The 21011-nt window shown below is 33.3% G+C and overlaps 1 protein-coding gene across 16 annotated transcripts in view; it reads left to right on the top strand.

Moving 5' to 3' along the window:
* LOC108742888 (interference hedgehog) overlaps window positions 1–20147 on the top strand; it is a 95841-nt gene extending 75694 nt beyond the window's left edge. For 6 of the 16 annotated variants that reach the window (XM_018478227.2, XM_018478237.2, XM_018478236.2 and 3 more), the window contains exons 3-10: window positions 6433–6508; window positions 8194–8435; window positions 8828–9269; window positions 9961–10982; window positions 12088–12307; window positions 12372–12557; window positions 13171–13328; window positions 16606–20147. In XM_018478227.2, coding sequence (XP_018333729.1) covers window positions 6445–6508; window positions 8194–8435; window positions 8828–9269; window positions 9961–10982; window positions 12088–12307; window positions 12372–12557; window positions 13171–13328; window positions 16606–16776 — 2505 coding nt within the window. In that variant the 5' untranslated portion in view covers window positions 6433–6444 and the 3' untranslated portion in view covers window positions 16777–20147. Of the gene's footprint in view, window positions 1–6432; window positions 6509–8193; window positions 8436–8827; window positions 9270–9960; window positions 10983–12087; window positions 12308–12371; window positions 12558–13170; window positions 13334–13398; window positions 13766–16347; window positions 16538–16579 lie in introns of those variants that run through there. The other 10 variants (XR_001938745.2, XR_001938742.2, XR_001938744.2 and 7 more) reach the window with 10 other exon arrangements.
* The last annotated feature ends 864 nt before the right edge of the window (window positions 20148–21011 follow it).

Below are 21011 nucleotides of genomic sequence, written 5' to 3'. Positions count from 1 at the left end.
TTAAAATATATAGTGTGTTACTAAGTAACCATTATGCTTGAATGAATGCTCATACAATTTCTGTACGAAAAGCCGTGGAAAAAACATTTGCCCATCTTCCACGGCTCTGAAAAACCGGCATTTATCAGCACTCTAAGCTTCTTTTTTATTTTTTAACGATGGCCTTCGATGCAACTGTATTATTAAAACATATAAAACGCAAAGCTCTATTCTAACCTGTCACGCCAGTAGATTTTGTGGTGTCTGCGTTCTTCGGTAAAAGAACAATCTTAACGCCCCTTGCGTCTTAACATTATTCAGCCGATGTAGGGCTTAGATCGGTCGCTCAGATAAAATCATAAAAAAGCCTCTATAATTGTGCCCTTAAATTAACGGTTTAAAATGATTGAAGAGACAGCCCCGGCCCTGTTGACATTGCTTATCAATATCAATAACTTCGGTGATTAATCCATTTATGGGCGGTAAAATAGTGACCTCTGAAGATATTACTCATATTAAAATCTTATAATTTTTCTTATTTGTTTTAAAACTATAAGAAGAAATGTCTTTTCTTGGAAACAGTTGACGGTATTTAATTTTTTGAATTGCGAGAGATATTTACGTTGAAATAAAAATGTGAGATTCTATCTAAATGTTTAATTTGTATGTCCATCTGCTAATACCCTCACATGCAGACGTGATGCTAAGGTAATAAAACACCTGTTTTATACATATCTAATTCGAACAGGTACACAGTCATCTTGGAATTCAACCTGTTCTTTATAGACCCATCGGTTGCAGGAACGGCTTTAAAACAAATATTTTTAATTTCACACTTCAACGGACCAGTATACATATATAAGGTTCGGACCGATGGTATTTCTGTGTTGTATTTATATAAAATTTATGTTATGATACAAAAACGCTAATTGAATTAAGAAATTTCTCGCTTTAGTAAAACAAAAAGTGTTTTAGGTATTTTAAAAAATGCCTGTTACATTGTAGTTGCTTGTATATAAAGCTTAGTTAAAAATACCAATAATTTTTCAAAACTAAAGAAGTTATTGATATTTAACATACTCAATTATAGTTCCATCTGTACTCAATAATTCATAATCAAAAAAGGAGGTAATATAATACAAAAGCGAGTTTGCAAATATAAAATCCTACTTTCGAGGGTTACTTACTTTTTTAATAAAACAAAAAAAAAGAGAAAGTAGGGTTAGAGGGTTAGAGCTAATATAAAACTTTAAAAGGAAAACCTAGAAGAGAAATTCCTTTTGGATATTTAGGAAGTTAGATAACTCGTTAGTCATAAAACAAAGAATAACGCAGGGATATCACTTTTGTGCTCGCGTGATCGATTAATTTAGAAATTCGAAAAAGACTAAATGTATGTTTGGAGTACGGCTCTTTACGGGTGCAAAATATGGATAGTGATAGCGGCGCAACATAAGAAAGTATAAGAATAAATGGTTCTATACAAGTCAATAAGAAAAAGGAGAGACAGGATCTTCTTTTGGGACACAAACGACTAGCTAGAGATTGAATTATTTTTCGAAAATAGGCAAGGATATTGGAATGCGAAGACCAGCTGAAGATCGGAAGAAAGGTTGTATTCAGATTGACTACTTTTCGACGATTATGATCAATAATTGTAGTAGATGTTTCAGAAATGTATAAATATAAAAGACACTTTAGTTTTTCATGGTCTTGTGTAACCAATTTATTATATACGCACTTATAGTAAATGCTATTGTGAGTTTAAAATAACTGATTAAGTACCTAATGGCAACAATAATGTATTTCATTCGAACCGAGTCCGGTCCTAACTAGAGAATTCCTTCGTTGGTTGTTCTTTTTCGGAGTCTTCCCATGGCTCAGTTGTTCATCTTTATTTATCGAACGTGCTGGGATAGCAACAAAAAAAGACGTCTATTTGAAAAGATGAATAATGACCGAACGAACGGTTAATTTGAAGACAAAGGTGATTCTAGCTCCTTTTCTGTTAAGCGTATTATCATAAAAAATGATGCTCTTAAAAACGCACCATCAAAATTAATTTTCTTTTGCCACTTCCAAGCACTATACGTACACACCAAAATCTCAACGGCAACGTTTTTGTTCCGCTCCTGATCTACGAGCATCCGAGACAAATCGGCTACAAATACGAAGGCCAACAGTGTAGGACAGTCACGGTTACTTAGATTGGACTCTTAATTTTCAATCGAAACGATGAAAAATAGATGGCGCCAAAAACGAATCATCTTATTAGTTATTAAAACATCCGGGTTCGTTATAACCGGAAATTAGTTACATATAATTCGACTATGATTAGTTATAAACCAGCTGGATACTGTAAACGCTAACCAAAAATGGGAAATCGTTTTTCTAACTAAGAAATTGCCAATTTTGGATTGTACATACAGAATTAAATTGGTAGAAACGTCAAGCCATAAAAATGCACACGCTTTTCGCTAGTTTAATAATGCAAATATATAACAGATATGTGTGTAATCCGTCATTGTATACAATTCCTAGGAAATGTACATAATTCTTAAATTACCCGGAAATGTGTGAAATAAATTATACTAGACACATTTCCTAGGAAATCTATACATTTCCTAAATGGCAATCGAAAGTTCATTACATTCAACATGTCAATGGGTAGCGGAGAGAGGGGGATGTTATTCTTTTTATTCACAGAAAGCATTAGTATTATACATTTCCTAGTACAATATCCGAATTTCATACAATTCCTAGGAAATGTATACATTTCCCAGAATATGTGTGTATTAAAAAATCTTTGAAACAATATTTTGTAGACTTTCTAAATAGCTTCGGAATTGTATACATTTCCTATATTTCATACATTACAGTAACACTACAGTAATGTATGAACAAATGTGTCGGTTATTATGTGTACTTCTTCATATTATTAGTACCCATACAAACAATCTGTAAATAAAATGATTGTAAATAAATTTTGCCAATTTTCCATCATATTTGGTTAGTGCATGTACTATCCAACTAGCTTGTAAACCAGTCAAATGATTGTTAGCAATGACAACGTAATCATCATCAAAGGTGATGAGATTTTTGACTTTTGTGAAGACTGGAGACAGCTTTTGTTTATAATTTGAAAAACTCTAGATTTGTTTAAAGGACATTTTAACTGCTGTGAAAAATAGTTTAGTAAACATCAAAGGAATAGAGACAAAACGAACTCAAGGTTGATACCGAATTCGAACCGATTGGCAGGCCGGAAGGTTAAATCGCTTATGTAAATGGTGTGGTGTTAATTTTCCACGAATAATCTTCTACTTCTCTACTAATTTCATCAATAACTTCAGCCACCAAGTAAGGACGTAGCTGCCAAAAAACTGGCTTAATCATAACAATTCCCGTAGGATATGACCGGGAGTTTCTTACCGAAAGGAGTAAAACCCGTGATAATCGAAAAGTGTTTTGTGGCGCTAGTTATTAGTTATTATTAAATTAATTAAATATTCTAACATCGCCATCAGTTATTAACTGTCATCCCTAATCAGGAAACAATTAACTGCACCTGTAATGATAAACCCGTTTAGGAATATTACCCGTGTAAGCATTTGCAATTGCATCTTATTATTTATTTATGAGACTCAAATATCGAGAATGCTGTGCACATATGCCGTATGTAGGATTTCCTTTAACGACGGCCACTGTTGCAATCCTGATTGAATTGCAATGCTGAAATACAACTCGACATCCGTAGTGATTTATTCTCTACTTTTAACAATGCACATCGCATATTATTATTTATTAAATAAATCGTTAATGTCGAACGAGTTAGTCAAAGATATGCGACACGAAAAAATTAAGTTAAACTAGAAAGGACCCCGCTACAGAAAATAGCCTTCTGACAAACTCTTTGAATCTTTGGATTCACGGTATCTTCATCATTTGCCTGTATCACCACACTTTGAACGCTTCTAACCTTTTCTTTTCAGCCGCACCCACCGTCCATGTTTTGCACCCGTACAGCGCCGTGCTCCAAACATACACCTTTAACAAACTTTTCCGAATTTCTTAATTAACCGTTCGCGAGCATAGAAGTGACTTCTTTTTATTGAAGGCAACTCGACCCTGCACTATCCTCTGCTTTATATCCCTACTACTCCTTCCGTCCTGACTTATCTGACTTCCTAGATACCTAAAATCGACCACTTCTTCTAATTTTTCACTTCCTATCTTTATATTCGCTCTTTCCCTACTTTTCCTTCCCTTGCATACCAGTATTTGTGTTTTACTTTTATATATTTTCATACATTACGTGTTCTGTAGCTTTGCAGCTCTTATGGACATACCGCAATCACATGCAGGAAATTGTCTTTATATTATTCGGTTAGATATTCAAGAGTTTAACCATGCTAAAGACCAATGGACTGCTCATGTAATTTAAATTAGTTAGAATGCCAGGTAAAGAAGCAATTTATCTTGGCATCTTATCTCATTTGGGTATTTTGTTGTATAGCAACGCCGAGCCGCATATAACTGCCCCGCTATAAAATCAACAAAGTATTTTAGTTGTTAATTGACGGGCCTTTATAAAGCAACTAATTTATTTCAATTTGGTCTTTGACAGTTTTATTGTAAATTTAATCCGATGGAAATCAATGTCACTGCTGCTGACTTGTTTACATTTCCAGGAGCTTCTTTAGTGGTGCTTGTTAATATAATATCCGCATCAAAAATAAAATTTTAAATAAAAAAAATTTACATCCAAATTAAACATACAATACTTTAAAATTTATAATTTACGTGAATTTATTTGAAATATTTGTTGATATGTGTAATAAATAATCAACGACAATTAATTTAAATATCATAACGCATTAAAATTAAGCAATAACAATAAATAAAGAAACAAAAAAATGGTAAAATTACACAAAAATTCTTTTTGATTTCAGTATTATCTGATGATGAGAGTTTTTTAATGTTTTTGGATTCCACTTTTGAAACCAATTAAAGCGTCTTTATATTTCCACAACCGCGTGTTTGTCACAACATGTTGCTTTCAAGGTGCACTATAAAATATTATGTCAAAGATACTATCAAAACTAAATTAAGCATACATTATTACCAAAATATTTCCCAGTTAAATTGCGTCGATTTTATTTACTTTTCTTTAACGTTGATAATATGATGCGTCGAAATGTTCGTTTCCTAATGATTTTGAAAGTCCGACCTTTTCTCGTAAGGACGTAACCATCCCTGGTTCCTAAACCTTGACACATCCATAATATCTATATAATACAGTGGATTTCGGGTATAACGACGCTAAAGCGACCACTGTAATATTGTCCTTATATCCGAAGTCGTTACAGACAAAAGTAAGGAGATACAGACACACATGTATAGTTTTCATCATTTTTTAATTTTGAAGTGATTTCCGCCTGTAATTTAACATTTGCTACTCAGAATATTACTTTGTAACTGAACATCTATTAACAAACTGTAAAGCTCACAACAGTTGCTGATCCTCTGTGTGGATGTAAACAAAAGATAAGAAAGCTCTTTGTGTCCTTGGCGGCCGATTTGGGTCGCTATATCTGCATGATATTTCTAGGAATTTCTTACAAATGATTCATTAAAAACGATCGCTACACCCGAACTTACATCGGCGTTACATCCGAAGTTGCTTTAGCCACATGAAATTTCTTTAAATTAAAGGGACTTAGATTGAACGTCGCTATAGCAGAATGGTCGCTACAACCAAGGTAGTAATTCACAGAAAGCATTAGTTTTATACATTTCTTAGTATAATATCGGAATTTCATACAATTCCTAGGAAATGTGTGTATTAAAAAATCTTTGAAACAATATTTTATACAATTCCTAGATTTCATACATTTCCGGTAACATATATATAGGTACCTGAAGGAATTCAGTACGGATAATAGGTATAATTATACCTTGGAAGCCCAACTGTAAGAAGCAGTATATCAAAAAGTTGACTTTTTACTACTTAGCGCCAATTGAGACTTTTGAGACTTGAGATCTGCACGTCCGAAAACTCAAAAGAGTTTGATAGAGGAGCGTTTTCCTTAAGGAACTAGGGATGTCCTTTCACTGATTGGTAACACAAACGTCAGAAGTTAAGTAAAGCTTTTCAGGGGTTCTCTGATTCACCTATCACAATGGATTGAATAATCGTTAAGGGAAGATAATAATAAATTTTCCTTAACGACTATTTTTCAGTACAGGAGTCGATTAATTTCCTCGACATGTGTGGTTACTTCAAGTACCCTATGTTGAGGTGGTTCCTTATTATAGCAAAGCTCTTCACTTTTTTTGATATACGCTGAGAATAAAAGCATCAAGTGCTCTTCTTTATCCTACTTTACACGTGCGCTTTAATAAAGTGCGCCTATATAGGCACGAAATTAATGGTAGTCTTATTTTTTGCAGGGATGCGGCAACATGCGCTGTTATATTTTGAAGTTGCTTGTGATATTCACGACGATGCTGGATTGTGGACTCTCAGGTAAGATTTTATTAGATTTCTATAATCATAGCTGAATTTAGAATCCCAAAAAAACAAATACATTGTGTAACTTCCTAACTAATATTATAAATGCGAATGTGAGTGTGATTATTTGTTTGTAACAATTTCACGCCTTAACCACTCAACCGATCTTCATGAAATTTTGTACTCACATTGTCAGGGGCAGAGAAAAGGACATAGGGTACCTTTTATCCAGAAAAAACATACTGATCCCCATGGATAATGAAATTAATTTTATGTGGTCGTCGGTGTACTTGACACGTATTTAGGACATCAATACGAATGAAGCCGAAGAAAACTAAATTTTTATGACAATGCAAAAATTATTAAATAATTTTCGAATGTAAATGACTGAATTTACCGTAGAAGTAGTAGAATTTATTAGGTAACTTACAATAATCTCAATTTTGACGTTTTTTTTTAATTATTTTAAGTTTCATAATTATTACAATTTAATTTGTAATATCAACTAAAATATCTAGTAGATTTATTTCTGCTGGGATTTTATTTTTACAAATTCGAGTCCAAATTGTAATTTGTATTATTTTCGTTTACGAAGCAATGGGCTAGTCGCTAGTGGGATAAATTGTAAATATCGCTTTAATTTTTAGGTAAATTTTCCTTTTTCATTTTCTCCATGAAGCTAGTAGTTTATAAACATCGCATTTAAAATATTTATTAGGAAAAGTAAAACGAAAATAGAGCCAGTAGATTATTTCTTACTTAAATGTATTAGTTAATGGCTAAGTGCCTTACAGCATGCATGGACCTAATTGTCCTTTCGTATTGGAATATCCTCCTACTGATTCATTAATTTTACAGACAGGCAAAAAAGTATAATTATACAGATTGCACTAAATTAAATCTTAATAAAGTTAAACCGCCCATAGGCCCATAACCCCCGACGTGACGCATTCATTATAAAAAGTAATTTAAAAAACGATTATAAAATCTGATTTAAAATTTGATCCATTATGTTTTTCTCCAATTTACTTAATTGGGAAAATAGAAGAATTTATTGAAAATAAAATAATGAAAAATACCTACATGCGTATGCTTTACTGACACGTATGTATGTGGGCAGAGGGTCTTCGGTAACCTTTCTATATATATGGGATCCCAAGACTATCAAAAAAATTTATATTAATATGAAGTCTCACAGTTGATACCCTATTGGCAATTGTAATTAATGATTCAAATCAAGTAGGTCGACATTTTTTGCAAATTACTTAACTTAAAAATTAAGTTATTCAAAAATTGACTGCTTGATTTGGTTATATCATCAAATATTTTCTAAAGAAAATATAATTTAAAAATCAGCAAAAAAATACAGAAAATAGTTCTGTACGGGAGAACATGTTTTGTTTCAACTACAATGCTAAGTTAGTTTTTGGATTAGGGTTCTGTACGTCCAAATGAAAAAACGGAACCCTTATAGAATTACTCGTATATCTATCTGTCCGTTTCTTTAACTCCACCTTTCTAAAGTTCGAAGAGAACGCTTTGGTCATGTAATAATAGTTATGAAGTCCTAGGTTTGGTCATTTACACACGTCAATAGTCCGTAGAAAACGTACATTTCCAATTTTGGTTGTAATAATGAGATTTTGCGGCAAACAAATAAATCTTAAGTAGATAATTTTTTATCAAATTAATTATTATAGATCGGGGAAGAGTGTATATGGTGACCAGTCCAGAATCCGTGGTAATGCCGATAAACGACGAAACGAGTCTAATTTGCGAGATGAACCTGCAGCCAGATCGGTTCGAATGGAGGCATTATCCTTTCAACTCCGTGGACGTTTCTAATCCACGTGCTCATATATCTTTGAGCACTTCCCCGTATATCAATCTACCGCAGGAAATGTTTACTAACGAGAAGAAGACGTCCACTTTGAAAATCAAAGTAAGCCTTTTGACTTATCTTAATAGGGATCCTGTTGTAATTAAAAAGGCAATAAAGTTTAAAAATAAAGCCGATGTTTGAAGCTAATGGCTCTATTTTAAAATTTTGTATTTTTATAATTCAGTAAATTATTATTTAAAAAACTGCTTCACAAAATTTCAACCAACATAATAATATATAACTAACTGTAGGTCTACGTAAGTTCGATTTGTTTGTAAAATAGAGTCGTTTTTCGGAAAATAGAATTAAAATCATAATTTCAGCTATGGTACGGGGAAGCAATCTTGAAGTCTTGCTACATTTTATTATGTTAAGGGCAGTAGCTTCACTACGTTTTTACTACGAAATTTAATTTTTTTCATACTATATTTATTGTGGATTTTGATTCACAGTCGAATACGACGTTGGTAGCTGGTGGCTATCAATGTTTAGCACATTATGGTGCTTCGGTAGTGGCGTCCATTCCAGGACGTATTACTATCACCTCCCTGGGGGACTTTCCCCCTCAAGAAAACACTTCGGTCACTGTAATCGTTGGAAACACGATTTCGTGGAAATGTGATCCGCCCGAATTTAATCCACCTGCGGTTATAGATTATTACAAGGATGGATCGTATCTATCTCCGAAAATATTTACCGCACGTACTAAATCTCTCATACTACCGAACGTTGGAATGGGCGATTCTGGAATTTATAAATGCTTAGCATACAACAACATTCAGCAGGCCAGGATAATGTCTAATTTTCACCTGAGCCTGAAAGTAGTTAGCCAAGGACCCCGCCAGGCGCCAAGATTTATTACGATACCGAAAAAAGTCTATGTCGCTAATGCAGGTAAATATTTGTGTTAAAACGATTTTTAATTTACATTAAACTATTTCCCACGAGAAAGGCCGCATCATCATAAGGTCATCAGTCTTAAGACTGGTTGGACACGTACCTCCACTCTTTCCTATCCTGAGCTAAACTTCGCATTTCCCTAAAACTAGAACAGCCCACATCCTTAACTATTTGCGAAGAGTAATCTAATCTAGGCCTACCTCTACCCCTCCTAACTCCTGTTTCTGCCTCTAATATGTCTCTGACTAGACCTTCATGCCTGAGAAGGTGTCCTACCAACCTATCTCGCCTATTTTTTATTGACTTCCATAGAGTCCTCTGTTCTCCTATTCTTTCCAATACCTCTTCATTTCTAACCTTTTCTACCCACGATATCCTCATCATCCGCCTATAACACCACATTTCGAACGCTTCTAACCTTTTCTTTTCCGCCGCTCCCACTGTCCATGTTTCGCACCCGTAAAACGCCGTGCTCCAAACAACCTTTTTCGAATTTTCAGAATATTTCATATTAAACTAACTCACTTCTAAAAAGATGTCTAAATTGTATGTATATTTTCTATGTGTTTTCGTATTTATCGTTTGTAGAAAGCAAATATTGCAAAAATATTAAAAAAAGACGATCGCGAACAGCAGTTTCGGGAACTTAATGATGACTTATTATTAACCAGATTTTTATGTTTAGGTGACACAATTTTCATTGAGTGTTCAGCGTATGGCAACCCAGTGCCGAAGGTATTCTGGTCGAAAAGCAGTGGTGGACTGCCAAATCATAAGATACAAATACTACAGGGTGGCCTCTTAATAAAAAATATTTCTTCGTTTGATGACGGACTTTACTTTTGTAATCACACGAATGCGTTGGGAACGCTATCGCACCACATTACCGTGGTTTACAGCGAGCTTCCTTCGATAATAGACGGTCCTCGCAACACGGACAGCAAAGAGGGCGAAAATATGGATTTACAGTGCGTTGCAAAGGGCACGCCGGAGCCCGAAATTACGTGGATTTTGAACGGTGCTAGTGTTTCGAACGACAGTGCGGTTGAAGCGGTCGGAAATCAAATTTATTTCCGTCCGGTCGGAAAAAGACACGCCGGTATTTTACAGTGTTTCGCGGGAAATTCGGTCGGTATCACCTATAGTAGTGCGAACATTAAAGTTTTTCCGAAACAAATTTCGAGCAGCGATATAATCGAAGACGTTCTTCCGCCGCATCCTGCTGCTTCTCCGCACCGGAAGCGGAAGCATAAAAGCAAAAAGAATAAAGGCCGAAAGGGCATCTTGGAAATGATCCCTCCGTCTAAACCGACAGTTTCAAGACTGAATGACGAATCCGTGATGGTTCGATGGAACGTTCCTGCAAACGACGGTTTGAACATTTCTTTTTTCAAAGTGCAGTACAAAGAACTAGGTCCGATAGATGTTAACGGTAGTCACACCCATACGCATGTGAAACGGTGGAAAACGTGCAATGGTGATATCGCCGCTCATTTACGAAGTTACGAAATTAACAATCTCAAACCTGAACATGTTTATAAATTTAGAATAGCGGCCGTTTATAGTAATGGCGACAATAAAATGGGACCGAATTCAGCTCGGTTCGCACTGACCAGGGGCGATTTCTTCGTACGTAATCCTTTACCTATTCCTTTGCTCACACACACCGAAGCTGTGAATGTTTCTTCAATAAGGATATATTGGGAGGTAAGCAAGTATTAGATATATTTTAATACATAGTTTTCTTAAAATAAGTTGATTTTACAATAATTATATTGGGGTCATCATAGCAAAATCGTTAGTCCAAAAACTGGTTCCTCCACTTCTTCCTATCGTGGGCATTACCAGAAAATCAGAATATCCCACATCCTTTAATTTTTGCGAACAATAATCTAATGGATAGCTTCCTTAACTGCATGCTTCAAATGTTTTCCTGCCAAATTATTTTTTAACCTATTCTGTCCACGATGCTTTCAATGTTCACCTCCAACACCACATCTCAAACACTTCTAATTTTTTCTTTACCGTCACACACATCTAGGGTTGCCACCCGTACTTTATTATAAAGTATTGACTATTTCGACTGTGCGTACGTTATACTTTACAAGACATATAAAGTACACAAAAATACTTTATTTAAGGACTTAAGTAAATATCGTAATTTTGTAAGCGATTATTCGAAATTATTATTCAATAATATTGCACAGAAAAATGGCAAGCCATATTTACGGAACAACCTAATTTCCCAAATCTTTTCAAAGTAGTGTCACTTGCTATCCGTTCCGGCCACTTCAGCATTTACAGAAAAAGTATTCTCTGTTATGAACGCAAAGTAGCGGGACGACAGGAATAAAGCTTCATTAAAACTAATTAAAAATGAACTTTTAGTTTACTTAAATCTTTGCTTGCCATTTTTAGAGGCTATTAATGCATTTAAGAGCAAGAGCAATTTGTTACTGGCTGCTAGGTGTAACAAAAAATATGTTTTCAAAAACAAAAAATAAAATACTTTATTTTTATGCTGAGTACTTTTTTTTTTTTTGAACCTTTTAGTCGAGAAATACTTTATGTAAAGCCTGGAAAGGTTGCACCCTACACACATCGTCCAGGTTTTGTACCTATATAGAATCGAGTTCCAAAAATGCACTTTTAGGAATCTCCAAATTAACAGTTTAACAGCACAAAAAATTGAATTTTTAGTCTCCACAATATCTGTGGAATTTTCAAAACACCCAGAACAAAAGTATTGAAAATTGATTAAAATTTAAAATGAAAATTGAATTAAAAACACCTAAATAATTTAAAATTTCAGTATACACCGGACAACAACGTCACTATAGATGGTTTCTTCGTAAACTATTTACCGTCAGATAGTGCAGGCGATTACATGAAAGAAACTGTAGACGGAGGCGACAAAAGGACATATATAATATCATATCTCAAAGGGGATACAATGTACGACATTAAAATGCAAAGCTTCAACGCAAAATCTGCAAGCGAATTTAGTCCTATTATGAAACAGAAAACAGCCAGTAAGTGTAACTAAATTATTATGTATAGGCACGTATGAATGGTAATTTCTACATTTTATTCTAGAATTAGAAGTAACGACCCAAGGGATTGTTAGGACAACGTCGAAGGAATCCGTGGAAGTCACAGAACCCACACCCATGTATATATTCATCGTTGCTGGAGTTGTCGGTCTGGCACTGTTATTGAGTGTGATTGTATTGTTTATCATTTGTCGAAAATGGAAACAAAAGAAAGATGCCAACTCTGATGGTAAATTGTTGTTTATTTTTTTTATGCCTATAGACAATAGAGAAAAACAATTGTTTTCTGTGTAACCTAATACCTCTAAAGTTCTGATGTATGTAATACAATATTCTACATGCAGAAGGCACAGATATTACGAGGTTATCTACAATTTAATTTATACATTTGTTCATTTTTTTGAATGCCCTTGAATGTTGTTACTAATGTGCAGCCCATAAGATTCTAAACTACCTCTAGCAGTTGGCAATTTATTAGGAACTGATACGCGAATGAAAACAAGAAACAACCAATTTCAAAACGACTTCATTTGTGTATATTAACACCATAACAAATTCCGTTTTTTAAAAATATTAAACACAAAGTATTCCAAGAATTTAAGTGTTCCAGCAACTGTAAGTATCCGTATAGATTAATTCAATTGCACAACGTTTTATATACCTGAAGGAATTCCAATTAATTGCTTTAGTCATTAGCTGACTCAAAATTGCACGAACCTTTTGTATTGCATTTAAACACGGAGTTCTCTTAAGTCATGCTACGTACTCTTTAAGTACTGTACGCTTTTTTAATATCGTCCGAAGAAACAACAATAACAAGGAAGTATGTTCTTTTTTTTAAGCTGGAACTGTTGATAAAGAGGACGGAGGTCACCACATCCAAGCAGATGCGAGCGACTACATTGTAAGTGCAAAAAGTTTATCTCGAATGAATGGTTGCGCTGTTCCCGGTAATCGAATTACAATTACCTCTAATCCTTTGGCCGATGCCGACAACAAGGTGAGGTACATATTTCATTTTCATGCACAATTTCGTTTTTACCATTTACTGTGATTTTTTTCTTTTACAGGATAAGTTTTTGTTACTGTTATGATTATGAAATGGCAAAAACTGCGAATTTATTATTACGAATAATAAATAATTATAAACGATATAAAATTGTGTTCATTTGAACGCTGTCTGTCTTTCGTTAAAAAGTTATTATATCGTGTACATTTTTTTAGAGTAGGATTTTACTTTTATTTTATCCACAGATTTCGATATTCTGATACTTCTGCTCCATTTCTATTGCTTTATTTTATTCTCAGTATTGAATTGTGCATGTCACTTTTTTTATTTTGCAATTATTATTTTTAGTTCTTAGCTTCAAAGCATTAGTTACAGTAGAAATGCAAAACCTGCGTTAGTAAACTTGAGATAAATCATATATTCGCACACTATATTGGGGTCATCATAGCAAAATCGTTAGTCCAAAAACTGGTTCCTCCACTTCTTCCTATCGTGGGCATTACCAGAAAATCAGAATATCCCACATCCTTTAATTTTTGCGAACAATAATCTAATGGATAGCTTCCTTAACTGCATGCTTCAAATGTTTTCCTGCCAAATTATTTTTTAACCTATTCTGTCCACGATGCTTTCAATGTTCACCTCCAACACCACATCTCAAACACTTCTAATTTTTTCTTTACCGTCACACACATCTAGGGTTGCCACCCGTACTTTATTATAAAGTATTGACTATTTCGACTGTGCGTACGTTATACTTTACAAGACATATAAAGTACACAAAAATACTTTATTTAAGGACTTAAGTAAATATCGTAATTTTGTAAGCGATTATTCGAAATTATTATTCAATAATATTGCACAGAAAAATGGCAAGCCATATTTACGGAACAACCTAATTTCCCAAATCTTTTCAAAGTAGTGTCACTTGCTATCCGTTCCGGCCACTTCAGCATTTACAGAAAAAGTATTCTCTGTTATGAACGCAAAGTAGCGGGACGACAGGAATAAAGCTTCATTAAAACTAATTAAAAATGAACTTTTAGTTTACTTAAATCTTTGTTTGCCATGTTTAGAGGCTATTAATGTATTTAAGAGCGACAGCAATTTGTTACTGGCTGCTNGAGGTTTAAAAGGGAAATATCGCAATTGTTTGGGTATTATATAGAGGTGATTTTAAATTAAGGATTTTTATTAAAAGAAAACATCCTGGATATTAAAAGTTAGGCCTAAATAACCTTTTTGTCTTTTAATAAAACGTTTTAATGATCAGTTATAGTTCCAGAATGTTGTACTATTAGCTATTATACCAGTTGCACCAAATCTTTAAACTTTAAACCACTTGATAAAGTTGGGTGAACTTTACAGAAACCTACTCTTTAAAACGTAGGTTTGATCGTTTTTTGGCCGCTTGTCTATTTTTAACGGAAAAGTGGTGTTTCTATTCATGGCTAATTGAATGACTAAATTTAAAATTTACAATATTTTACATCATTAATTGGATTTCAATCTTTAATTTAGAACCTTTTTATCTGGCAGATACATTTTCCCAAAGCATTCAGATACAACCTTTCGATACAATTTGCAAGCTTTTACTGTAAACCCAATCCTCGCTCCTAAAATGATGCTGTCTTATCATATTTTTGCACACATGACTCTTCAAAATTAGTAAAAATTTCTGATACTAAGAAAATTCATCTTGCTTAGTGTGTCTATATCTGTACCTTTATCTCTAAATCCAAACATGACCAATTGAGAAATATCATTTATCTATTGTTGCTTCATTTATTAATTTCTAGTTGCAGAGTATGAGTAGAATAATGCCGACGCTAACCTTTCGGAAATTTTCATTTTCAAAATTTTATTCCTAAGGGCAAGAAGAAATAATGTTCAATAAAAATTAAAGATTTGGAATTTTTCACACACAAGCCTTGCTATATGAGCTCTCAAAGCATATAAAAATTATACGGCTTAAATGTGAAGTTGGGTGCAAAAGAATACAACTAAATCCTCTGTCGGGAAAAAACGAAATGACTTTCCGAACAACCCAATAAATTGTAATTCTTGCATTGTCATGAAAATTTAGTTTTCTCGATGTATTCATTAACAAACATGTAAAATAAGCAGACATCTTTTGAAAAATATATGGTATAGAGAAAATTCGTACGAATGCCTGTAGCCAACTTTTCACATAAATAATAAAGCGATACATGTCCAATAAATTCAATTGAAAGCCTTTGGGGGGTGTTTTATTTTGTTCAAAAGATTTTAGTTCAGGATGGTTTTTAGAAAAGCGGATGATGTTTTCAGATGGACGTGGTTGAAAAAAAATATACAAGATGTTCACCAAATTATGAACTTTCGCGCGTGTCTAATTTTTTTATTCGAGGAATATTTTGCCTTACCAATAGGTATGTCGAGCAGCCCAAGAATCTATAATTGTAACTTCGACAAGGGCAGGCGAAGCAAAAGTTTGTTGGGTGTGGGGAGTCAGCTTACAGTACAAAAATAATAAAGGCACGATCAAAAGACGGGGAACAGGATCGCCACGTAATAAAAATTAGACAATTACCTACCTAATAAATAAATAATCGATTAAAAATATTAACCTAAGTCACTTGTACCCCATAATGTTTTTGTTCCTGGGGAACGCGTAAGAGATTTTTGGGCATAATTTTTTCCACCCAACGTGAAGTCACCCGCAGACAAGGGCTGTAAATGCTTACCTAATAATTTACAGGGATATTATTCCAAAATTCTGGTACATATTTTGAGTAGTTCCAATTTATGTATTGTGTAATTGTAGGAGTTCAGGGTTTTTACATAAAATTATGTGATGACATACATATGTATATAGAAAACTTATAGAGGAGGGTTTTTCCAGTTAAATCAGGTTGTACAACATATTGCGAGAGGAAAATATGTGTATACTAATCTAGGTTACGTTATAAAACTAAACAATTTTGTGTGAGTTCTCAAAAAATTTACTTTTTGAAATTGTTGTTTACAGATGAAACGTTAGAGAATTCGTGGATCAGGCAACACACTTCTTTTTTCTCCTGCCGAATATGAGTCGTTTCTGGACGCTTTTTTACAAAAATCAATGACAGGTTCTGCCTTTCTACTATCTCTGTGCTTCGACTAACAACTAATACCGTTGCTGTTTTGTCTTGCTTACCACACTTTTTATCGCTACATAGGTACTTACAACTAAAACTAGGTTAATTTCGTCTTATTTACAGAAATTTCTAGCTCGGATTTTTTCCAGAATCAGAACATGATTGAAATGTCTTCTCTACCCACTCAGAACAACAACTGTTCTCAGCCGTCAGTGAGTAATCCGGACGGTGCGAAAAATGAAATATTGAATAGGGAGAAGACTAAGCGCAGCAATAAACACAACGTAAACCAGCCAACTCCAGGAGAAAATTATGTATAGCATAATAAGGACTTCTTCTTCTGTTAATATCGTCAATATTTTTTATTTTCATTCGTGATTACTGATGACTGATATTCTGGTGATATTAATTTTATGTGCTGTCGGGGACCAGGCAGCGAGTTAGGTTTAAAACAAAAATCGGAAACAAAGTACTATAGTGACTCGTAGCGAGAAAGGAGAAATTAGAAATTAGAATAAAAAGTCGATATACGTATTTATTTTTCTAATTTAATTCGCTTTAAAAGTGCAATCGTAAGTGTGATTACTTGAACTACACGTGAGTGAATCAAAAACGTTTCATTTTTATCGAGTGAATACAAAATAAATAAATAAAATAAACGTATCACTACTTTGGTTTTTAACCAGCAGTTCATAAATTTATTCTATCATTAAACTGGGTCATAGTTTATTTATTTACAATTACTACGTGTGACTTAATTTTATTAAAATTCACTAAAAGTGAGTACCAAACAGTTACCGAAATCAAAATAAAAAATATTCAATATTTTGATATTTCGCTGAAAATTATTTTCGTACTAAAAGAAGTAGGTGACTGAGGAAGACGCATCGAGCGTCGAAACACATTGGACTTTTAATTTAATTTGCGATATGATGTGATATCATAAAATTTAAAACAAACCCCGTTTAAACTAACGATGTTTCTGTCAGTGACGATGTAGTGCTATCTTTATTTTATTTATTTATGCGTCAAGATTGCGACTCATAATAAAGATGAAGTCAACAAAATCAGTTTTACTACTTCATATATGTAAATTTCGCTTGTATCATTAATGCATCTATAATTATTTATTGAAAAAAAAAAATCATTAGAGTTTACGTCATTAGCGTGGACCAGTGAAACCTCTTATTTAGGGCACCGTTTGCGTTTAATAATAAAAAATTAGTGTTCCAATAGCCAGTGGAGGTAAAACAAGCATGCAAAAAACATATGAAAGACTGAAGAGTTTATTTAAATTATTATTGTCCAGTTTTTAAAATTTAATTATTTTTCCATTTTTCCTATACTGTGCTGGATAAAACTGATAACTACACTTTTGACGTTTAATCTAATGTAATTTTGCGCTTATATCTTCTTTGTACAGGATGTTTAAGTCACCGAAAGAAAAAAATAAAACATAAAGTTTCATATTTTTTAAACGTTTACTAGCTATACAGAAAAAGTTTTCTTCGTAACCCAAACAAAACAGTTTTTCAATAGTATTATTTTCAGATCAAATATAAGGTAAGCCAATGAAAAGGGACGATTTTAAAAAGTCGGAAAATATTAAAAAAATAATCTTTTGTAAGATTTGTAAATTAAAACAGAATCTAGACGAATGGACACATTGTGTATGTGCAAAAGTTCATTTTTTAAAAATAATGTCTGAGAGGTAGTCTTCGTTTTGTCGCACACATTTCTGAAGCCTCGATAGAAAACTGCCCATAGCATTGCTTATCATTTCTAGCTATACCGCGATCACTTCCCCTATTTCCGTTTTCTTGACAGTCCTTGGAGGGTAGTACTTTTGTTTCGAGATGCCCCCAAAGGAAAAAGTCGCATGCATACGAACGCGAGACGGTAACCGATAATGTAGACACTCGTCTCGCACGGACTAAACTTTCCCTATTTTGGTAATACGGAAGTGTCACAACGAAAACAGAAGCGGAAACAGAAGTAAATAGTAAATTTTTGCGGAAACGGAAGCCGAAGTGTAATGATTTTAGGTGACTCTTTAATGGAGTGGTCGGGCGCCCTTTTCGCGAATATTTTGTTACAAATTTTGCATTTAGCACATGCATTGTTAATATCTTTTTGGCTCCCAAATTGCACTTTTAACTTAAAATTTACACCACTAAGCATGCGCTATACAAAGTAAATAAACACTATTTTTGAAATGAAATAATTAGAACTGGCTGAAGGGGAAGCTGGACGTTTTTAAATTAAAGTAAGAAACTAATAAGGGAATAAAATTTGGAGAATATCAACATACGAAATACTAGGAAATAAATTTAGGTCATAAGCATAAACGATTGATAATAATACGTTCACAATGTTACTATTTGTTTTATTGTTTCGGTATATTGATTTTCAAAAAGATGAGAAATAACAAAAGCTTCCGTTATAAAAACGCGGAACTAGATGCGGAACTTCCGCAATTACGGAAGCAGAAACAAAAAGTATGTTGCAACACTATCTATAATAGCTAACTTCCCACTATTTATCTATATTCACAGCGTTGACGGCCCAAGCCCAACTACTTTTTTGTGTAGTGGCGTTTCCAAATTGTCCCGTTTCATTGGTTCACCCTGTACGTAAATGAAGATGTTAAATACCCTGTATAAATTAATATTTAATAATTATTTCTTGTTAACGTGTATATAATGTTAAACAAATTTAAAAAAGACTAGTTTTAGCTATTGTATTTATTACTGAAATTAATAAGTAATGTATAGAAATCATTTGTTGCGATAGCGAATATTTGGAAAACTCCTGCATTCCATTCGTTAGTTTTGCTATCATACGTTGTTTAAAAATGACTGAACTATTTTCTTAAATTGGAGCAGAAATACTCATAAAATATAATTCATCACATTGTGAGAATGCTTTTGATCTTTTATACACTTATGTTTTCATCAATGCAGTTATTGCAAATAATATCTTTATAATTACAAATGGGGTGTCCCGTATAAATACAAATAAAGCCTTAGGTACATATATACAACTGGAGACACATCACATGATACTTTCAAAATTAAATTAATTTCTATAAAATTACTGAATGTGATTATTTTTTACTAAACTTCTTTTCCAGTAATTTACGTGATTGAATTTTTGTACATTTTTTAAACTTTTAACAACTGATTTTAATATATTTTAACGCTATTTGACTTAGTTGCTTCTAATATTTAACTTATGTTAGTTAATTTCTCAACTAATATTTTAATAATCTCACTTTGTAAAATTTCTGATAACAATATAATAAACACTTGTATAAAATTGATAAGTATACTACAGTATTAAACTTGTAAAAATATTTATTATTATAATACCAACACAATGACAGCTAATTATTACCGAATAATTTGAGACGACGAAATAATGGTTGTGTTAAGTTTTAATATTGTAATTATTGTCTATACACTATTTGCTTTTATTTTTACTATTGTTTTTTTATTATATATATAGAGAATGTGTAACTGCATTGGTCACCACATTTTGTTTCATTTTGTTTACAGTAAGTTATTCGTAATAAGGAGGGATTACTGCCTTTAAACTTGCCATGGCTTATATCATAACTATTATTAAAGAAAGTACTATTTATACGAAACAATTCTCGAATGTAAATTATTAAAACATTTTCTAATAAAAATAATTTGAAATTAAACTATGATACATTTGCTTTATTGTAATTATTATTGTGATCGTAGTTTCATTAAGGAGTCGAAAGGTCAAAGCGCAGTATGCGGAAGCGAAGGGAAACGAAGCGGGAAGAAAAAATTGTATTTCGCTGAATCTAATGTAGGTACGCTAATTTACCGGAAGCCCTGCGAACTGTTCAGAATTGTTCGTCGAGAATATTTGTCACCGTGCTTGGAGTACTTCTGATAAAGCATCGTCTACAAGATACGTTACTCAGAATTTCACGTTTTCGGGACCCTCCCTCCTTTGTCTCGCTAAGCCAAACTTTCAGCAACCCCCCTAATAAATATTACATCACAAAAGCCAGCCCCCTTCCCCCATAAACGATTTTTGTGATCAAAAATAGCAATCGTAATGAAAAATTTTAGGAACTATCAAGTTAAGGAAAACGTTAAAATAAAGCTGATGAACTGCCAACGTCATTTCCTTACACCACCACCCCTCATGTCGTAACCCGTCACAGTAAGCCATACCCCTCCCTCTCCCTTATTAATAAATTTTCATATTCAATAAATTAGAGAGAAAAACAGAAATTCGTGTGAACGGTGCAGAGTTTTTGGTTTGGATTTCAGAAAAGACCATACGTTTTAGAAACACATCCATCGTTACAATTATGTTCAAATCCAGTTAAACCTTAAAAAGAATTCTTGTAAAAATAAAACTGGAAAAGAGTTATCAGAGGAAGGATTGTCTCTACCTGGTCCCATATGAGAGTTGGTTCTTAGCATGTAAGAGTTCAGTGTCTTAGGGTAATGTAATGGGCAACTGTATATTGAGATAAAGCTAAAATGATTCACAAAGAACTATACTAGAA

The sequence above is a fragment of the Agrilus planipennis genome, unplaced genomic scaffold (assembly GCF_000699045.2).
Source record: "Agrilus planipennis isolate EAB-ADULT unplaced genomic scaffold, Apla_2.0 scaffold12, whole genome shotgun sequence".
Lineage (NCBI taxonomy): Eukaryota > Metazoa > Arthropoda > Insecta > Coleoptera > Buprestidae > Agrilus > Agrilus planipennis.
This window is presented reverse-complemented; position numbering and strand designations above follow the sequence as displayed.